The sequence below is a fragment of the Heterodontus francisci genome, chromosome 11 (assembly GCF_036365525.1).
Source record: "Heterodontus francisci isolate sHetFra1 chromosome 11, sHetFra1.hap1, whole genome shotgun sequence".
NCBI classification, from domain to species: domain Eukaryota; kingdom Metazoa; phylum Chordata; class Chondrichthyes; order Heterodontiformes; family Heterodontidae; genus Heterodontus; species Heterodontus francisci.
In genome coordinates, this window is record NC_090381.1 from 95,329,947 (window position 1) to 95,348,522 (window position 18,576).

General features: G+C 43.0%; 1 protein-coding gene across 7 annotated transcripts in view; it reads right to left on the reverse strand.

The window, feature by feature from the left end:
- Positions 1 to 18,576, reverse strand: part of LOC137375400 (transcription factor Dp-2-like) — a 223,856-nt gene that overhangs the window by 157,803 nt on the left and 47,477 nt on the right. For 6 of the 7 annotated variants that reach the window (XM_068042569.1, XM_068042567.1, XM_068042565.1 and 3 more), the window contains one exon: positions 7,058 to 7,124. In XM_068042569.1, the coding sequence (XP_067898670.1) occupies positions 7,058 to 7,124 (67 nt within the window). Of the gene's footprint in view, positions 1 to 7,057; positions 7,125 to 11,294; positions 11,314 to 18,576 lie in introns of those variants that run through there. The other variant, XM_068042572.1, reaches the window with a different exon arrangement.

The window sequence follows — 18,576 nt, forward strand, 5'->3', positions numbered from 1 at the left end:
CAAAGACTTTCCCCACTATGCTGAGCAGGGAGATTCCACGGTAGTTGTTGCAGTCACCGCGGTCACCTTTGTTTTTATAGAGGGTGATGATATTGGCATCGCGCATGTCCTGTGGTACTGCTCCCTCGTCCCAGCACAGGCAAAGCAGTTCATGTAGTGCTGAGAGTATAGCAGGCTTGGCACTCTTGATTATTTCAGGGGTAATGCTGTCCTTCCCAGGGGCTTTTCCGCTGGCTAGAGAATCAATGGCATCACTGAGTTCCGATTTGGTTGGCTGTATGTCCAGCTCATCCATGACATGTCTCCACCATTAAGTGTTGAGAAATGTATACCTGTTAGTAAAGTCCATATCCAGAGATTTCCTGTTGTTATGACAGTGCTTCTATATTTTTATTAAGTTTTTTTTTGAGGACTCATGTATTTTAGAATTATGGACAATGTTTTATTTGGGAAAACTAAAAAGAATTCCATGGATTTTTTTTCACTAGGGTCATCGAAAAGAGGTCATCGGAATGTCTTTTGGACTTGGTTTGTAAACAAGCCTTTACTGGAAGTCACCTGTCATCAGATAAATACCCAGCAGGGACTTTTTGTCTTGGGGGAGATGTTTACAGAGAAGAAGTGACAGGTCAAGATTTATAGGGGTTATGAGGCTTGACTCTTGAGATATTGTTTTGGTTTCACTTTGGACAGTCAGTTGGGATTTGGACAGTGTTTTGAAAGGAGTTTAAGAATCAACCTGCCAAAGAAAACACCCCAGTTCAGCCTTTGTCCATCTCTTTGAAAAGCTCTTTGAAGCAAGTGTAAGAAATAGAGAAATTGATGCTGCATTCCTCCTGAAAGGTCCACCAGAAACCCCTGTTGCTGCATTTTATCTGGAAAACTTGCCAAACTGATCTTCAACATCACCTGAAAAGAACTGTTCTATCAAGATGCCAGTGACAGCCGTCTATGGGTATTTTGGACACCAAACCAAAAAAGGATAAATGACATCTTTGCATATCTTCACTTTTTTCTTCAAGAATTAGCAAGTATTTGGCCAAAGTATTCTTTTTTCTAACAGAGCTCTAAAAAAAAAATCTATTTTTTGGTTAAATGAGCGTGAGGAGCTAAGGTAAAAGGGAACTTACATATTTCACTGTGTGTTAATGCTTTCCTTTGTTACTGGTTATGTTTTGTTTTATGATAAACTGATAATTTTGTTGTTCATTAAAGAAACCTGGTTGGTGTATTTTATTCTGGGATAAAGAGTGAAGTCCATGACTGACCGTATCGGTAACTGGGTAAACATTTAAATATATGTTGTGACTTGTGGAGAAGTGGAACTAGAAAAGACAGTGCATTCCTCCCGCCTCGGTTGTAACGACTGTAATTATATTAACTGTTAAACTGCAGAGTTTATTTATTGATGAGGTAAAATAATTGAAAATACCTCTTTTTTTGAGGTATACCCCCTGTAAATCCCATTTCACAATCACATACTCATGTTATCCTCTCTCATACTACCTCTATCATTCAACAAACAATAACTTATTTTAAGCTGCGGTGACTTTGTTATGCGGATGAACACTCTGAGAATTTTGCAAACATCAAAACATATCAAACAGCAACAGCATGTTTTTTGGTATTATGGGATGCGGCAGAAACGTTGGTCAAGACACTGCGGGAAAACCACAGCTGCAGCACCAATAGAAATCTAGGTTCTTCCTCCTATAGTGCAATGGAATCTTGAACATCCAATGTAACAAGCAGGCAGGATCTTGGTTTAATATCTGATCTGAAGGGCCACACCTCTCAATGAGTCTCAGTTGCGGTTATGAGCACCAATTTCTGATCTGAGGCTTGAATTCACAAACTTCTGACTCCAAGGGAGAGTGACATAAAATGAGCAAAGTTGATATTTAACACTGAACTTCAGCAGTGAATTTATGGCTGTATATCAATCCTAGACTTCTGATGAATTTCATCATCCAGTTAAACTTCAATTTCATTGTTAAGGCGGCCATCAGATCTGCTCCATTTAATTATAACATTGCAACTCGCTGTCAGCTATTAGCAAACACAAAAAAGTGATGCCAATGATGAACTGAATGGATATTTCTTAAGCTGCTAACAGAACCACATGATCTACTGAAGAGTTACTTAAGTATATGGCACAAAGCTCAAATGGTTGAGTCATAACTGTATCATTAGCACACATATATTAAAATCCTGACTGCTGTGCTCATGATAGATGACTCACAAAACCTGCAATTTCCTCTCTCAATTTACTGATGCTTCTCCATCAAGGTGTTTATATCCTTTGCTATTTAAATTCAAGATGTTTGTCTCCTTCTGCTCAGCCAGTTACCAACAGTGGGGATAATGGGCAGATACTCTAACTGGTGACCTGCATAGATCTGTGTTGGGTCCTCAACTATTCACTATAACTTAGACACTGGGATAGGAAGCCACATATGCAAATTTGCTGATTACACATGTAACATGACAGAGATATTGATAGATGAAGTGAATGGGCAAAACTGTGGCAAACGGATTTCAACATAGGTCATCCACTTTGGAGCTAAAAGGACAGAACAGGATATTTTCTAAATAGGGCAAAGCTTGCAACAGTGCAGGTCCAAAGAGACACGGGGGTCCAGGTAAAGCTCATGTCTTTTACTATAACTATTACCACTCGCTTTGCCTTTGTTCCATGACATCGCTGTCATTTAATCGCTCCTGGCCCTCTGACCTATCACAGACCTTACCTTTAATTCCTCTCCCCCACTACCTCCCCTTTCATTTACTCAAAGCCTACTACATTTCTAACCTTTGCCAGTTCTTATGAAAGGGTGCTAACCTGAAACATTAACTCTTGCTCGCTCTACAGTTGCGACCAGATCTGCTGAGTATTTCTCGCACAGTTATTATGTCAGATTTCCTACATCTGCAGTATTTTGCTCTTATTTAAGGTTAATGGAATGCTGGCATTTGTAGCTAGAGGATTATAACACAAGTGGGTAGAAGTCATGCTTCAGCTATACAAAGCCCTAGTTAGACCGCACTTGCAGTACTGCGAGAAATTCTGGGCACCACACCTTAGGAATCCATAATGGCTTGGAGGAAGTGGAGCACTGATTTACTAGAATGATACCTGGACTCCAAGGATTAAGCTACAATGATAGATTAAACAAACAAAAGTTGTATTCCCTGGAATTTAGAAGGTGAAAGGGTGCTTTGATTGAATTTGTCAAGATATTAAGCGGAACTGGTCGAGTAGATTGGGAGAAACTATTTCCGCTAGTTGCTGATTCTAAAACTAGGGGACAGTCTAAAAATTAGAGCCAGACCTTTCAGGAGCGAAATTAGGAAACACTTCTTCATGCAAAGAATGGCAGAAGTTTGGAACTCCCTTCTGCAAACACAATTGATTTCAGATCAACTGTTAATTTTAAAACTGGTGAACAAAAATCTATCAATCTCAAAGGTATTAAGGGATATGGGTCAAAGGCAGACATATGAATCAGCCATGATCTCATTGAATAGCAGAACAGGCTCAATGGGCCAAATGGTTTTATGCTCCTGTGCAATGTTAACAGGAGTAAAATATGGTGCAGTCTTTAAAATATTCATTGTAAAATAGGCCAAAAGGTACCCCAATGTAGGATTCACCCCCATGAGCAATGCGTTTAGTACTGATTTTAGACCAAAATAATAATCAAGCAGTGTAGAATCTCGGAGGTGTATCTTTCAGAGTAGGTATGAGGTATTGTGCCCAAACTGTAGCCTTTGAGTCACATGCAGTCCCAGCCCTCAAAGCCCATGCAAATTAGCAGCATGTGCAGTTAACTCTTATCTTGTGCTTTGTCCTACCTCAAATCTGATGCCCTGGACCCTGGAAATTGGCTATTTTGCCTCAATTAGTGGACAAATCCTAAAAAGAACATTAAAATCCATCATATCTGCAAAATTGAGTTAAATGCAAATTAATGGGAACATGAATTTAAACCTCGAGTGCCGAGGGGCTCTGTGGTATGGGTCGATGCAGCTCACAAATACAAAAAAAAATCTTGGACAAGGCTCTCCATTCAGGTTATGCCTCACCGTCTAGTAGAAGCAACTTATTTAAATACACAACTGTTTCACACTGCAGCAAAGTCATCTGGTCTAAGGCAGTACATTTGGGTCACATTTGTATTAAAAAAAAATAGCTCCCACACAGATGGGCAGATCAAAAGCTAATATCTAGCTTTATTGGTCGCAAGAGTTGATCCCTTTTCAGGGGATGGTAGGGTGAAGTTTTGATTTAAAAGTGCTCAGCGCACAGGGCTAATTTTAACACCTTAACACTACTCTGAACTTAAATGTCGAGATAAAGTGGTGATAACTGATAATGTGTCCCCAGTTTACTCAGCTGATATGAAGTTTGAAAATGACTAACTGCTGTAAATCAGCATTTCGAAAAGAAAAGATTGCTGATCCCTGTTGAATCAGTGGAGGTGCTTGGTGATTGAATGCTTGGGTCCCTTCTCTGTTCCTCTGCACAGCAAAAGTCCTTTGTGGAATTGGGCCATAGGGTCATTTACGGCACAGAAGGAGGTCATTCAGCCCATCGATTCTATGCTAGCTCTCCATGGAGCAATCGAGTCAGTCTCACTCTGTCACTCGATCCCGTAACCCTGCAAGTTTATTTCCTTCAAGTGGCCATCCAGTTTCCTTTTGAAGTCATTTACTGTCTCCGCTTCCACCACCCTCATGGGCATTGCGTTCTAAGAGATCACCACCCACCGCTTAAATTTCTTTTCATATTCCCCCTGCATCTCCTGCCCAAAACCTTCCATCTGTGTCCCTAGTCCATGTACCATTAGTTAATGGGAACAGTTTTTCCTTGTCTAACTTATCTAAGCCTGTCATAATTTGTACACCTCTAGTAAATCTCCCCTCAATCTCCTTTGCTCTACAGAGAACAACCCCACCTTTTCCAACCTAACCTTGTAACTAAAATGCCCCATCCCAGAAACCATTCCGGATGCTCCGGTTTCCTCCCACAGCCAAAAGACTTGCAGGTTGATAGGTAAATTGGCCATTATAAATTGCCCCTAGTATAGGTAGGTGGTAGGGGAATATAGGGACAGGTGAGGATGTGGTGGGAATATGGGATTAGTGTAGGATTAGTATAAATGGGTGACTAATGGTCGGCACAGACTCGGTGGGCCGAAGGGCCTGTTTCAGTGCTGTATCTCTAAATCAAAATCAAATCAAATCTCCTCTGCACCCTTTCAAGGGCCCTCGCATCCTTCCTGAAGGATGTGTGGTGATCAGGCTGGACATAATACCCCAGTTGCGGCCTAACCACTGCCCCTATTTGTGAAGCCCAAAATCCCATATGCTTTTCTAACCACTTTGTCAATATATTCTGGGCCTTCAAGGATCAATTCACATCATCCTCACTGTTTGCCACACCTCCAAGTTTGGTGTCATCGGCAAATTTTGAGATCCTACTCTGTATTCTAAGATCCAAGTCTTTTATGTTTCGCAAACAAAATCAATGGTCCCAGCACTGACCCATGGGGAACACCATCTACCATCCTCCAGTCTGAAAAACAACCATTTACTATGACTCGCTGTTTTCTGTCCTTCAGCCAATTTGTTTTTATCCAATTGGACACTGACCCTCCTTTTCCATAAACCTCAATTTTGTTAGCCAGCCTTTTATGTGGTACCTTATCAAATGCTTTCTTAAAATAAATATGGACAACATCCACCGCATTCCCTTCATCAACCCTCTCGGTTGCTTCATCAAAAAGTTCTATTAGATTAGTCAAGCATGATCTACCTTTTACAAATCCAAGCTGGCTCTCCTTAATTAACACTCTCACCTCTCCAAGCGTCTGTTGATTTTTTCCCAGACTGTGGTTTCTAAAACCTTACCCACCACTGATGTTGAACTAACTGGCCTGTAGTTGCTAGGACTACTAGAAGAAATAAATTATTTAGATCTGTGTGTGCACAGAGTCAGCTTGCTGTCAACTCATACAGTTAGAATGGGAGTAATCTATAAGAAAGAAGGGGCAGATTAGCACAGCTATTAGTGAATACTGAAATATGGTGAACTTAAGACAGTACAGAGGGGGCTCAGCTGTAACTACATCAACAACTCAATTCCTGCTGGCTAAGATAATTTGCCACTTATACAAACTTAACTATGAATATGTCAGTGTGAGTACAGCTATATCACAAAGGAGAATAACTGCACAGAACAATTGTAACATAGTATTACACTGCATTGGTATACTGGGTCTCCAGACTTGCTGCCAGCTCCTGCCTGACACATACCACAGAACCATCGGAGGAGGCTCTTTGGTCTTATCACATCTGTGCCAGCTCTTTGCCAGAGCAATGCAACACTAATCCTACGATTCCCTGCTCTCTCAATCTCTGGAGAAAGGTCATATCAGTGTGAAGGAGAAGAGTTGTCAGTATTATAAACTAGTAGTAGACTTGTGACTCGAATTTCCACAGAGCAGCCAACACATGTCCCTTGCCTCTTGTTGGCTGTGAGATAAACATGAGTTTCAAAGAAATTATAATAAAATAGGAGCACATGCACATACTAGCAAAGCCTGCAATTCACTTGTACACAGCCCATGTATCCAAGCGTAGACTGCGAAAGGAAAAGGCGCAAGTGTTTAAGAAAATAACTTCCTAAAATACTTGGAACAGATCCACTAAATAGGCTTGCAAAGATTGAAGCACTGATCCAGAGTTCAGAGATCATTAGAGTCCTTAATATTCTAAAGCAAGAACAAAGACTTTAGTAAGTTAAGGGAATCCAGTTCTCGACTTGCTTCCAAATAAAAACTCATCTCTACTGAAGGCAACATTCCCAAGAGCTAAACCCAGAATCAATTCCAGGTAAAAATCACTATCTCTTAAGCTGGTTACTTATAAATATGACAGATACATACTTCAAATTAGAATTCCAGTTAATTCATGAGGTAATTGAGGCAATGTGTTGAGTATTTCAATTTTAATTCACATAAATTGTGCTTTTACATATTCAACTTCTACTCACCCTTCACTGGAAAAAGGTTCTGGTCTGTGTATCCTTTCAAATCTCCATTTGTGTTAATTATTGCAACCTAAAGGGAGGAGGGGGGGGGATGGAATAGCATACAGTTAGGAATAGCCAGGCTATTTCATGAATTATTAATTTTCTACTAAGTGTAGATCTCAGAAATTTGTACACAAGTGAAGTACATTCTAAGCCGCATGATTTAACATTTGCTGTCGGTGGTACAATAACATGTTCTAAGAAAGCACCTTTCACAAAGTAAAAAGTTCCAAGGCACTTCACAGGAGCTTTATTAAACAAAACTGACACTAAACCACATACGGAGATATTAGGACAGGTGACCAAAAGAGGTTGGTTTTAAAAGAACATCTTCATAGAATCACAGAATGGTTACAGCATAGGAGGCGGCCATTCAGCCCGTCATGTCCATGCCAGTTCTCTGAAAGAGCAATGCAGCTAGTGCCACTCCCCTGTCTTTTCCCCATAGTTACGCAAATTTTATTCTATTCAGATAAATTATCCCTTTTGAAAGCCAGGATTGAATCTGCCTTTACCACGCTCTCAGGGAGTGCATTCCAGATCCTTACCACTCACTGCGTAAAAAAGTTTTTCCTCATGTTGCCTTTGGTTCTTTTGCTATTCACCTTAAATCAGTGTCCTCTGGTTCTGGATCCTTCTGCCAATGGGAACAGTTTCTCCCTATCCACTCTGCCCAGACAGAATCACAGAATAATACAGTGCAGAAGAGGCTCTTCAGCCCATCGAGTCTGCACCGATGCATTAAAACACCTGACCTGTCTACCTAATCCCATTTGCCAGCACTTGGTCCATAGCCTTGAATGTTATGACGTGCCAAGTGCTCATCCAGGTACTTTTTAAAGGATGTGAGGCAACCAGCATCTACCACACTGCCAGGCAGGGCATTCCAGACCGTCACCACCCTCTGGGTAAAAAAGTTCTTCCTCAAGTCCCCCTTAAACCTCCCACCCCTCACCTTAAACTTGTGACCCCTCATAACTGACCCTTCAACGAAGGGGAACAACTGCTCCCTATCCACCTTGTCCATGCCCCTCATAATCTTGTACACCTCGATCAGGTCACCCCTCAGTCTTCTCTGCTCCAGCAAAAACAACCCAAGCCTATCCAACCTCTCTTCATAGCTTAAATGTTCCATCCCAGGCAACTTCCTGGTGAATCGCCTCTGCACCCCCTCCAATGCAATCACATCCTTCCTATAATGTGGCGACCAGGATTGCACACAGTACTCCAGCTGTGGCCTTACCAAAGTTCTGTACAACTCCAACATGACTTCCCTGCTTTTGTAATCTATGCCTCGATTGATCAAGGCAAGTGTCCCATATGCCTTTTTCACCACCCTATTAACCTGCCCTTCTGCCTTCAGAGATCTATGGTCAAACACGCCAAGGTCCCTTTCTTCCTCGGAACTTCCCAGTGTCAGGCCATTCATTGAATACTTCTGTGTCACATTAATCCTTCCAAAGTGTATCACCTCACACTTTTCAGCGTTAAATTCCATCTGCCACTTTTCTGCCCATTTGACCATCCCGTCTATATCTTCCTGTAACCCAAGACACTCCACCTCACTGTTAACCACTCGGCCAATCTTTGTGTCATCCGCGTACTTACTGATCCTAACCCCCACATAGTCATCTATGTCGATTTTGAACACCTCTATCAAATCTCCTCTCAACCTTCCCTTCGCTAAGGAGAGCAGCTCCAGCTTCTCCAATCTATCCATGTAGCTGAAGCACCTCAATCCTGGAACCATTTTTGTAAATCTTTTCGGCACTCTCTCCAATTCCTTCACATCCTTCCTAAAGTGTGGTGCCCAGAATTGGACACAATACTCCAGCTGAGGCAGAACAAATGTTTTATACAGGTTCAGCATAGCTTCCTTGCTGTCGTACTCTATTGGCCGGATTTTCAAACACCAGTGGAGTCGGGATCAGGTGCAGAAGGGATTTAAAAATCGCAGTGCCAGAGGGCGTATCTGGATTCCAACGCCTCTGGGACAGATTCCAATTTTTAAAGTGAGGGAACGAGGAACCCACTCACCTCCAATTAATAACCCATTCAGGAGCTTAAGGGGCTGGGGAGGTCGAGACTGCAATTTTCAAATGAGATTCCTGCGAACCCGAACAGTCAGGTGCACCTTAGTGCACAGCTGTCAGGTTCACAGCGGTGCTAAGGGTTGAAGATTATGGGGCCCTTAGGGATCTTGCGCTGGACCACGCGTAGTACCTGTGTTTTGGATGTTTGAACACTATTATTCTTTAATGCTCTTGACCCTCTAAGTAGCTGCCTGCTCTCTTCGCCAAGGCAACGGCAGGCCCCATCATGGCTGCCTTTGCCACTCGCGCTCGACCTGCAACTCTCTCCTCCTGGAGATGCTCGGCACCAAGCTCGCCTCCTGCCCAATTATGGCATTTGCATTTCGAAACACCGTCGCATAAGCGACACAGTTGAGGCACGGGGTTGAGACTCAAAGTATCTGGGCGTCAGGTTCCTGACCCCATTTTGCAAATCTGGCCCCATGCCTCTATTTATGAAGCCCAGAATCGCGCATGCCTTTTTAACCACTTCCTCAACCTGCCCTGTCACCTTCAACGATTTGTGCAAATATGTCCTCAGGTCCCATTTATATTGCTGCTCCTCATTCATCTGACCAAAATGCATCACTTCACACTTCTCTGCATTAAATTTCATCTGCCACATGTCTGCCCATTCCACCAGCCTGTCTATATCCTTTTGAAGTCTATCACTATCCTCTTCAGTTCACAATACTTGCAAGTTTTGTGTCATCTGCAAATTTTACAATTATGCCCTGTACACCCAAGTCAAGGTCATTAATGTAGATCAAGAAAGGCATTTGTCCTAATACTGACCCCTGGTAAACCCCACTATATATCTGCCTCCAGTCCAAAAACCAACCGTTCACCACTACTCTCTGTTTCCTACTCAGCCAACTTCGTATCCAGGCTGTCACTGTCCCTTTTATTCCACGGGCTTTAACTTTGCTGACAACTCGGTCATAGGCACTTTATCAAATGCCTTTTGGAAATCCATGTACACATCACCTTCATCAACCTTCGCTGTTACCTCATCAAAAAACTCAATCATTTTAGTTAAACACTATCTGCCTTTAATAAACCAGTGCTGGCTTTTCTTACTTAATCACTATTTGTTCAAGTGATTGTTAATTTTGTCCCGTGTTAATGTTTCTAAAAGCTTTCCCAACACCAAGGTTAAATTAAATGGCCTGTAGTTGCTGGTTTATCCTTACATCCTTTTTGAACAATGGTGCAACATTTGCAATTCTCCAGTTCTCTGACACCATCCCTGTATTTAAAGAGGATTGGAAGATTATAGCCAATGCCTCCACAATTTCCACCCTTATTTTCCTCAGCATCCTTGGATGAATCTGATCCGGTCCTGGTGACTTACAAAACTATAAAGTACAGCCAGCCTTTATTATACCTCCTCTTTGTTAATTTTTGCCCATCCAGTGTCTCAACTACCTCCTCTTTCACAATGACCTTGGCAGCATCATCATCTTTGGTAAAGACAGATGCAAAATAGTCATTTAGTACCTCAAGCATGCCCTCTGCCTCCATGCGTAAATCTCTTTTTTGGTCCCTAATCAGCCTCACTCCTCCTTTTACTATTTATATGCCCAGAAAAGACTTTTAGATTTCCTTTTATGTTAGCTGCCAACCGCTTCCCATAGTCTCTCTCTGCTGCTCTTATTTCTTTTTTCACTTCCATTCTGAACTTTCTATATTCAGCCTGGTTCTCACTTGTATCATCAATCTGACATCTGTCATACGGTCCTTTTTTGCTTAACCTTACTCTCTACCTCTTTTGTCACCCAGAGAGATCTGGATTTTTTTGTCCTACCTCTTCCCCTCATGGGAATGTACCTTGACTGTACACGAACCACCTGCTCTTGAAATGCAGCCCACTGTTCCTTTAAATTTACTTGGGTCAGGTCCGTTCCCAAATTGTCCCTCCCTCAATGGGGGAATTGGTGAGACAGTGGTGTAGTGGTAATGTCATTGAACTAGCAATTCAGAAGCTCAGGGCCAATGCCCTGGGGACACGGGTTCAAATCCCACCAAGGCAGCAGGTGGAATTTAAATTCCATTAATTAATAAAACTGAAAGCTAGTCACAGTAATAGTGCTATGAAACTATGATCGATTGTCGTAGAAACCCACCTGATTCGCTACTGTCCTTTAGGGAAGGAAATCTGCCGTCCTTACCTGGTCTGGCCTACATGTGACTCCAGACCCACAGCAATGTGGCTGACTCTTAAATGCCCTCTGAAATGGCCTAGCAAGCCACTCAGTTGTCAAGGGCAACTAGGGATGAGCAACAAATGCTGGCCTTACCAGTGACATCTACATACCATGAAAGAATAAAAAAGCAATTAATTATTTTTACTCTGGATTGTTCCTTGTCCTTTACCATAGTTAACCTAAACCTTATGATACTAAAATCACTGTCCCCTAAATGATCCCCAACTGACAGCTGATCCACTTGACCCACCTCATTCCCCAGAACCAGACCCAGCAATGCCTCCGTCCTTGGGTTGAGGAGAAGAGAGTTAGAGAAGCGGAAAGGTTTAGGGAGGAAATTCCAGAGCTCAGGCCAGAGGCAGCTGAAGACAAGGTCACCAATGGTGAAGTAATGAAAATCAGGCTGTGCAAGAGGCCCAGAGCTGGAAGAATGCAGTATTCTTGGAAGGTTGTAGGGCTGGAGGAGGTTACAGACTTGGGTAGGGCCAGGACATGGAGGAATTCGAAAACGAGGATAAAAATTTTAAAATCGAGATCAGGAGCCAAAGTAGATGAGCAAGCTCAGAGTGATGGGAAACGGGACTTGATATGGCACAGGATACCTGCAGCAGAGTTCTGGACGAACTCAAGTTTACAGAGGGTACAGCACAAAAGAATGCCCAACCACATACAACATATTGGAACATCGTGCTCCTCAAATGGTCAGTTTTGAATATATTGTTTAAAAAAGAAAAACTAAGCTGTGCAAATGTCCAGTTTCCCCAGATCATGCTGCTATAAAAGGGCCCCCCCCATGGGAAAATAAAAAAAATCGTAATTTGTAATCCAAGAGTTTAAAATACAGCATATTATTCTTTCATACGAACATATGAATTAGGAGCAGGAGTCGGCCACTCGGCCCTTCGAGCCTGCTCCGTCATTCAATAAGTTCATAATTGAACTGATTACTCCATATTTCCACCTACCCCGATAACCTTTCACCCCCTTGCTATCAAGAATCTATCTACCTCTGCCTTAAAAAATTCAAAGACTCTGCTTCCACCGCCTTTTGAGAAAGAGAATTCCAAAGACCCACAACACTCAAAGAATTTCTCCTCATCTCTGTCTTAGATGGGCGACCCCCTTATTTTTAAACAGCGACCCCTAGTTCTAGATTCTCCCACAAGGGGAAACAACCTTTCCACACCCACCCTGTCAAGACGCCTCAGGATCTTATATATTTCAATCAAGTCGCCTCTTACTCTTCTAAAGTCTAGCAATACAAGCCTAGCCTGTCCAATCTTTCCTCATAAGACTGCCCGCCCATTCCAGGTATTAGTCTAGTAAACCTTCTCTGTACTGCCTCCAAAGCATTTACATCCTTCCTTAAATAAGGAGACCAATACTGTACACAGTATTCCAGATGTGGTCTCACCAATGCCCTGTATAGCTGAAGCATAACCTCCCTACTTTTGTATTCAATTCCCCTTGTGAATAGCGATAACATTCTATTAGCTTTCCTAATTACCTGCTGTACCTGCATACTAACCTTTTGTGATTCATGCACTAGGACACCCAGATCCCTCTGCATCTCAGAGCCCTGCAATCTCTCACCATTTAGATAATATTCTTTTTTATTCTTCCTGCCAAAGTGGACAATTGCACTTTTTCCCACATTATACTCCATTTGTTAGGTCTTTGCCCACTCACTTAACCTATCTATATCCCTTTGGAGCTTCTTTATGTCCTCTTCACAAGTTACTTTCCTACCTATCTTTGTGTCATCAGCAAATTTAGCAACCATACCTTCGGTCCCGTCATCTGTCATTGATATAAATTGTAAAACGTTGAGGCTCCAGCACAGATCATTGTGGCACACCACTTATTACATCTTGCCAACCAGAAAATGACCCATTTATGCCTGCTGTTTCCTGTTAGCTGGCCAATCCTCTACCCATGCCAATATGTTACCCCCCTACACCATGAGCTTTTATTTTCTGCAATAACCTTTGATATAGTTCCTTATCAAATGCCTTCTGGAAATCTAAGTACAATACATCCACCAGTTCCCCTTCATCCACAGCACATGTAACTCCCTCAAAGAACTCCAATAAATTGGTTAAACAGGTTTCCCTTTCACAAAACCATGTTGACTCTGGCTGCTTACCTTGAATTTTTCTAAATGCCCTGCTACAAAGTCTTTAATAACAACTTCTAACATTTTCCCCATGACAGATGTTAAGCTAACTGGCCTGTAGTTTTCTGCTTTCTGTCTCCGTCCCTTTTTGAATAAAGGAGTTACATTCGCTATTTTGCAATCTAACGGAACCTTCCCCGAATCTAGGGAATTTTGGAAAATTGAAACTAATGCATCAACTATCTCACTAGCCACTTCTTTTAACACCCTAGGATGAAGTCCATCAGATCCTGGGGACTTGTCAGCCCGCAGCTCCAACAATTTGTTCAGTACCACTTCCCTGGTGATTGTAATTTGATCGAGTTCCTCCCTCCCTTCCATTTCCCTACTTGCAGCTAATACTGGGATGTTACTTGTATCCTCAATAGTGAAGACCGATGCAAAATATCTGTTCAATTCATCTGCCATCTCCTTATTATCCATTATTAATTCCCCAGATTCACTTTCTAAAAGGACCAATGCTCACTTTGTTAACTTTTTTCTTTTTTAAATACCTATAGAAACTCTTACTAACTGTCTCTATATTTCTAGCTAGCTTTCTCTCATACTCTAATTTTACCTTCCTTATCAATCTCTTTACTCATTCTTTGCTGTTTTTTATATTCTGTCCAATCTTCTGACCTGCCTCCCATCATTGCGCAATTACAGGCTTTTTCTTTAAGTTCGATACTATCTTGAACTGTTTTAGTTAACCACGGATGGCTGGTCCCTCTCTTGGAATTTTTCTTTCTCGTTGAAATGTATCTATTCTGTGTATTCTGATATATCCCCTTAAATGTCTGTCACTGCATCACTATTGACCTATCCCTTAACCTAATTTGCCAGTTCACTTTAGCTAGCTCTGCTTTCGTGCCCTCATAATTGCCCTTATTTAAGTTTAAACTACTAGCCTTCGACCCACTCTTCTCTCCCTCAAACTGAATGTAAAATTCAATCATATTATGATCGCTGCTATCTTGGGGCGCCTTTACTATGAGGTCATTAATTAATCCTATCTCGTTGCACAATACCAGGTCTCTGGAACGTACTGTTCCAAGAAACTATCCTGAAAACATTCTACGTACTCCTCATCCAGGTTAACTCTGCCCATCTGATTTTTCCAGTCTACATGTAGGTTACCACTGTATCTTTCTGACAAGCTGCCATTATTTATTCCTTTATAGCCCGTTCTACAGTGTGGTTAATGTTAGGTGGCCTCTACACCACACCCACAAGTGACTTCTTGCCTTTATGATTTCTCATCTCTACCCAAACTGCTTCTACATCCTGGTCTCCTGAACTTAGGTCATCCCTCTCTATTGTGCCAATACCAGCATTAATTAACAGAGCTACCCCTCCACCTTTTCCTAGCTTCCTGTCCTTCCTAAATGCCACGTACCCTTCAATATTCAGGTCCAATCTATGTCATCCTGCAGCCATGTCTCTGTAATGGCTATCAGATCGTACTTATTTATCTTATTTGTCCTCTCAATTCATCTGTTTTGTTTTGAATGCTACGTGTATTCAGATACAGAGCCTTTAGTTTTGTCCTTTTATTATTTTTGTAACCACTTTTAGATTTGTACTAAAAACAAGAAATGCTGGAACCACTCAGCAGGTCTGGCAGCATCTGTGGAAAGAGAAGCAGAGTTAACGTTTCGGGTTAGTGACCCTTCTTCGGTTTGTACGCTCTGTCCTTTCCTGCCATAGTCTGTTTATCATTTCCCATATTAATACCTTCCTCTCTTGCCTTGTCTCTACTCCTTGATTCACCATATCTTCCCAAATTTGATCCCTTGTCCCCACTAATAAGTTTAAAACCCTCTCTACTTCCCTAGTTATGCAGCTCGCTAGAACACCGGCCCCAGCACGGTTCAGGTGTAGACCATCCCAACGGTAGACACCACTTTCCCCAGTACTGGTGCCAGTGTCGCCACAAACCGGAACCCACTTCTACCACACCAATCTTTCAGCCACACATTAATTTCTCTAATCTTATTTGCCCTATGCCAATTTGCACGTGGCTCAGGTAATAATCTAGAGATTATTACCTTTGAAGTTCTGCTTCTTAATTTGGTGCCTACTTCCTCATACTGACTATGCAGAACCCCTTTCCTTGTCCTGCCTTTGTCGTTGATACCTACATGGATCACGACGACTGGATCCTCCCCCTCCCACCGTAAGTTCCTCTCCAAGCCTGAGTAGATGTTCCAAACCCTGGCACAGGGCAGGCGACAAAGCTGTCAGGATTCTGGAGTTCCGAAGAAGGGTCACTGACCCGAAACGTTAACTCTGCTTCTCTTTCCACAGATGCTGCCAGACCTGCTGAGTGAATCCAGCATTTCTTGTTTTTTGTTTCAGATTTCCAGCATCCGCAGTATTTTGCTTTTATATTATGTCAGGATTCTTGTTCTTTGCTGCTGGGTACAGTGTCAATCCCCCTAACTATACTGTCCCCTACCACCACTACATTCCGTTTTTCTCCCTCCACTTGAATGGCTTCCTCTATCATGGTGCCATGGTCAGGTTGCTCATCCACCCTACAGCCCCCACTCTCATCAAAACAAGTTGAAAAACCACAAACCTGTTGGATACTCGCAAAGGCTGAGACTTCTGCACACCTGCCGTCTGGGTCCCCTTAGCTGCCTCAGCTGCAGCCACACTCCTGTCCCTGACCACTGACCAAATCAGAAGACCCTATCCTAAGGGGTGTGACCGCCTCCTGGTACAAAATATCCAGGTAACTTTCCCCCTTCCTGATGTGTCGCATTCATGCAATGTAGCCGTCGCTGGCAAGACTAGCATTCGTGGCCCATCCCTCATTGCCCATGAGAAAGTGGTGGCGAGCTACCTTCTTGAACTGCTGCAGGTACACAGCTAGTGCTGTTAGGGAGGGACTTCCAGGATTTTGATCCAGTGACAGTGAAGGAACGACAATATATTTCCAAGTCAGGATAGTGTGGGACTTGGAGGGTAACTTGCAGGTGATGGTGCTCCCATACGACTGCTGTCCTTGTTCTTCTAGATGAAAGAGGTCACGGGTTTAGAAGGTGCTGTCGAAGGAGGCGTGATGGGTTGCTTCAGTGCATCTTGTAGATGGTACACACTGCTGCTACTGTGCGTCGATGGTGGAGGGAGTGAATGTTGAAGGTGGTGGATGGGGTGCCAATCAATTGGGCTGCTTTGTTCTGGATGGTGTTGAGCTTCTTGAGGGTTGTTGGGAGTCGCACACATCCAGGCAAGTGGAGAGTAACCTATCACACCCCTGACTTGTGCCTTGTAGATGAGGCTTTGGGGAGTCAGGAGGTGGCTTACTCATCACAGAATTCCCAGCCTCTGTCCTGCACTTGTAGCCACAGTATTTATGTAGCTGGTTCAGTTCAGTTTCTGGTCAATGGTAACCCCCAGGATGTTGATAGAGGAGGATTCAGCGATGGTAATGCCATTGAATGTCAAGGGGAAATGATTAGATTCTTATTGGTGATCGTCATTGCCTAGCACTTGTGTGGCGTGAATGTTATTTGCCACTTATCAGCCCAAGCCTGAATGTTGTTCAAGTCTTGGTGCATAGTGCATATGGACACGGACTACTTCAGTATCGGAGGAGTTGCAAATGGTACTGAACATCGTACAATCAGCAAACATCCCATTTATACCCTTAAAAGGAGGGAAGGTCACTGATGTAGCAGCTGAAGATGTTTGGGCCTAGGACACTACCCTGAGGAACTCCTGCAACAATGTCCTCACTTACCCAGTGAGGTAGGGAGGCAAGCCTCAAGGGGCGCTCAAACTCGGGACGGAGTATCAGAATAAGGGGTAGGCTATTTGAGATGAGGAGAAATTTCTTTACTCAGAGGATGGTGAATCTTTGGAATTTTCTCCCCAAGAGGGCTTTGGAGGTTCAATCATTGAGATGTTCAAGACAAAATTGATAGCTATCTGGATACTAATGACATCAAGGGATATGGGGATAGTAACGTTGAGGTAGATGATCGGACATGATCTAATTGAATGGCGGAGCAGGCCTGATGGGCTGAATAGTCTACTCCTGCTCCTATGTCCCTATGATTGGCCTCCAACAAACACAATCATCTTCCATTGTACGAGGTTTAACTCCAACCAGGGGAGAGTTTGCCCCTCGATTCTCATTGACTTAGTTTGGCTAGGACGCCTCAATGCCACACTCGGTCAAATGCTTTTTAAAAAATTCATCATGGGCTGTGGGCGTCGCTGGCTAAGCCAGCATTTATTGTTCATCCCTACCTGCCCTTGAACAATGGCTTCTTAGGCCATTCAGTGGGCATTTAAGAGTCAACCACATTGCTGTGGGTCTGGAGTCACACGCAGACCAGACCAGATAAGGACGGCAGATTTCCTTCCCTAAAGGACATGGCTTTGATATCCAGGGCAATCACCCCCACCTCACCTCTACAGTTCAGCTCTTTTGTCCATGTTTGGACTAAGGCTGTAATGAAGTCAGGAGCTGAGTGTCCATGGTGGAACCCAAACTGAGCACTGGCGAGCAGGTTATTACTGTTTAAGTGGCACTTGATGCACTGTCACCGACACATTCATTCGCTTTGCTGGAGATAGAGAGTAGACTGATGGGGCAGTAATAGACTGATGGGGCAGTAATAGACTGATGGGGCAGTAATAGACTGATGGGGCAGTAATAGACTGATGGGGCAGTAATAGACTGATGGGGCAGTAATAGACTGATGGGGCAGTAATTGGCCAGGTTAGATTTGTCCTGCTTTTTAAGGATAGGACATACCTGGCAATTTTCCACATTGCTGGGTAGATGCCAGTTTTGTAACTGTACTGGAACAGCTTGGCTAGCAGCACAGCTAGCCTGTAGCACAAGTCTTCAGTACTACAGCCGGGATGTTGTCAGGGCCCATAGCCTTTGTTGAATCCAGTGCCTTCAGTCGTTTCTTGATATCATGTGGAGTGAATCAGATTGGCTGAAGACTGGCAACTGTGATGCTGGGGACCTCAGGACGAGGCTGAGATAATCATCCACTCGGCACTTCTGGCTGAAGATGG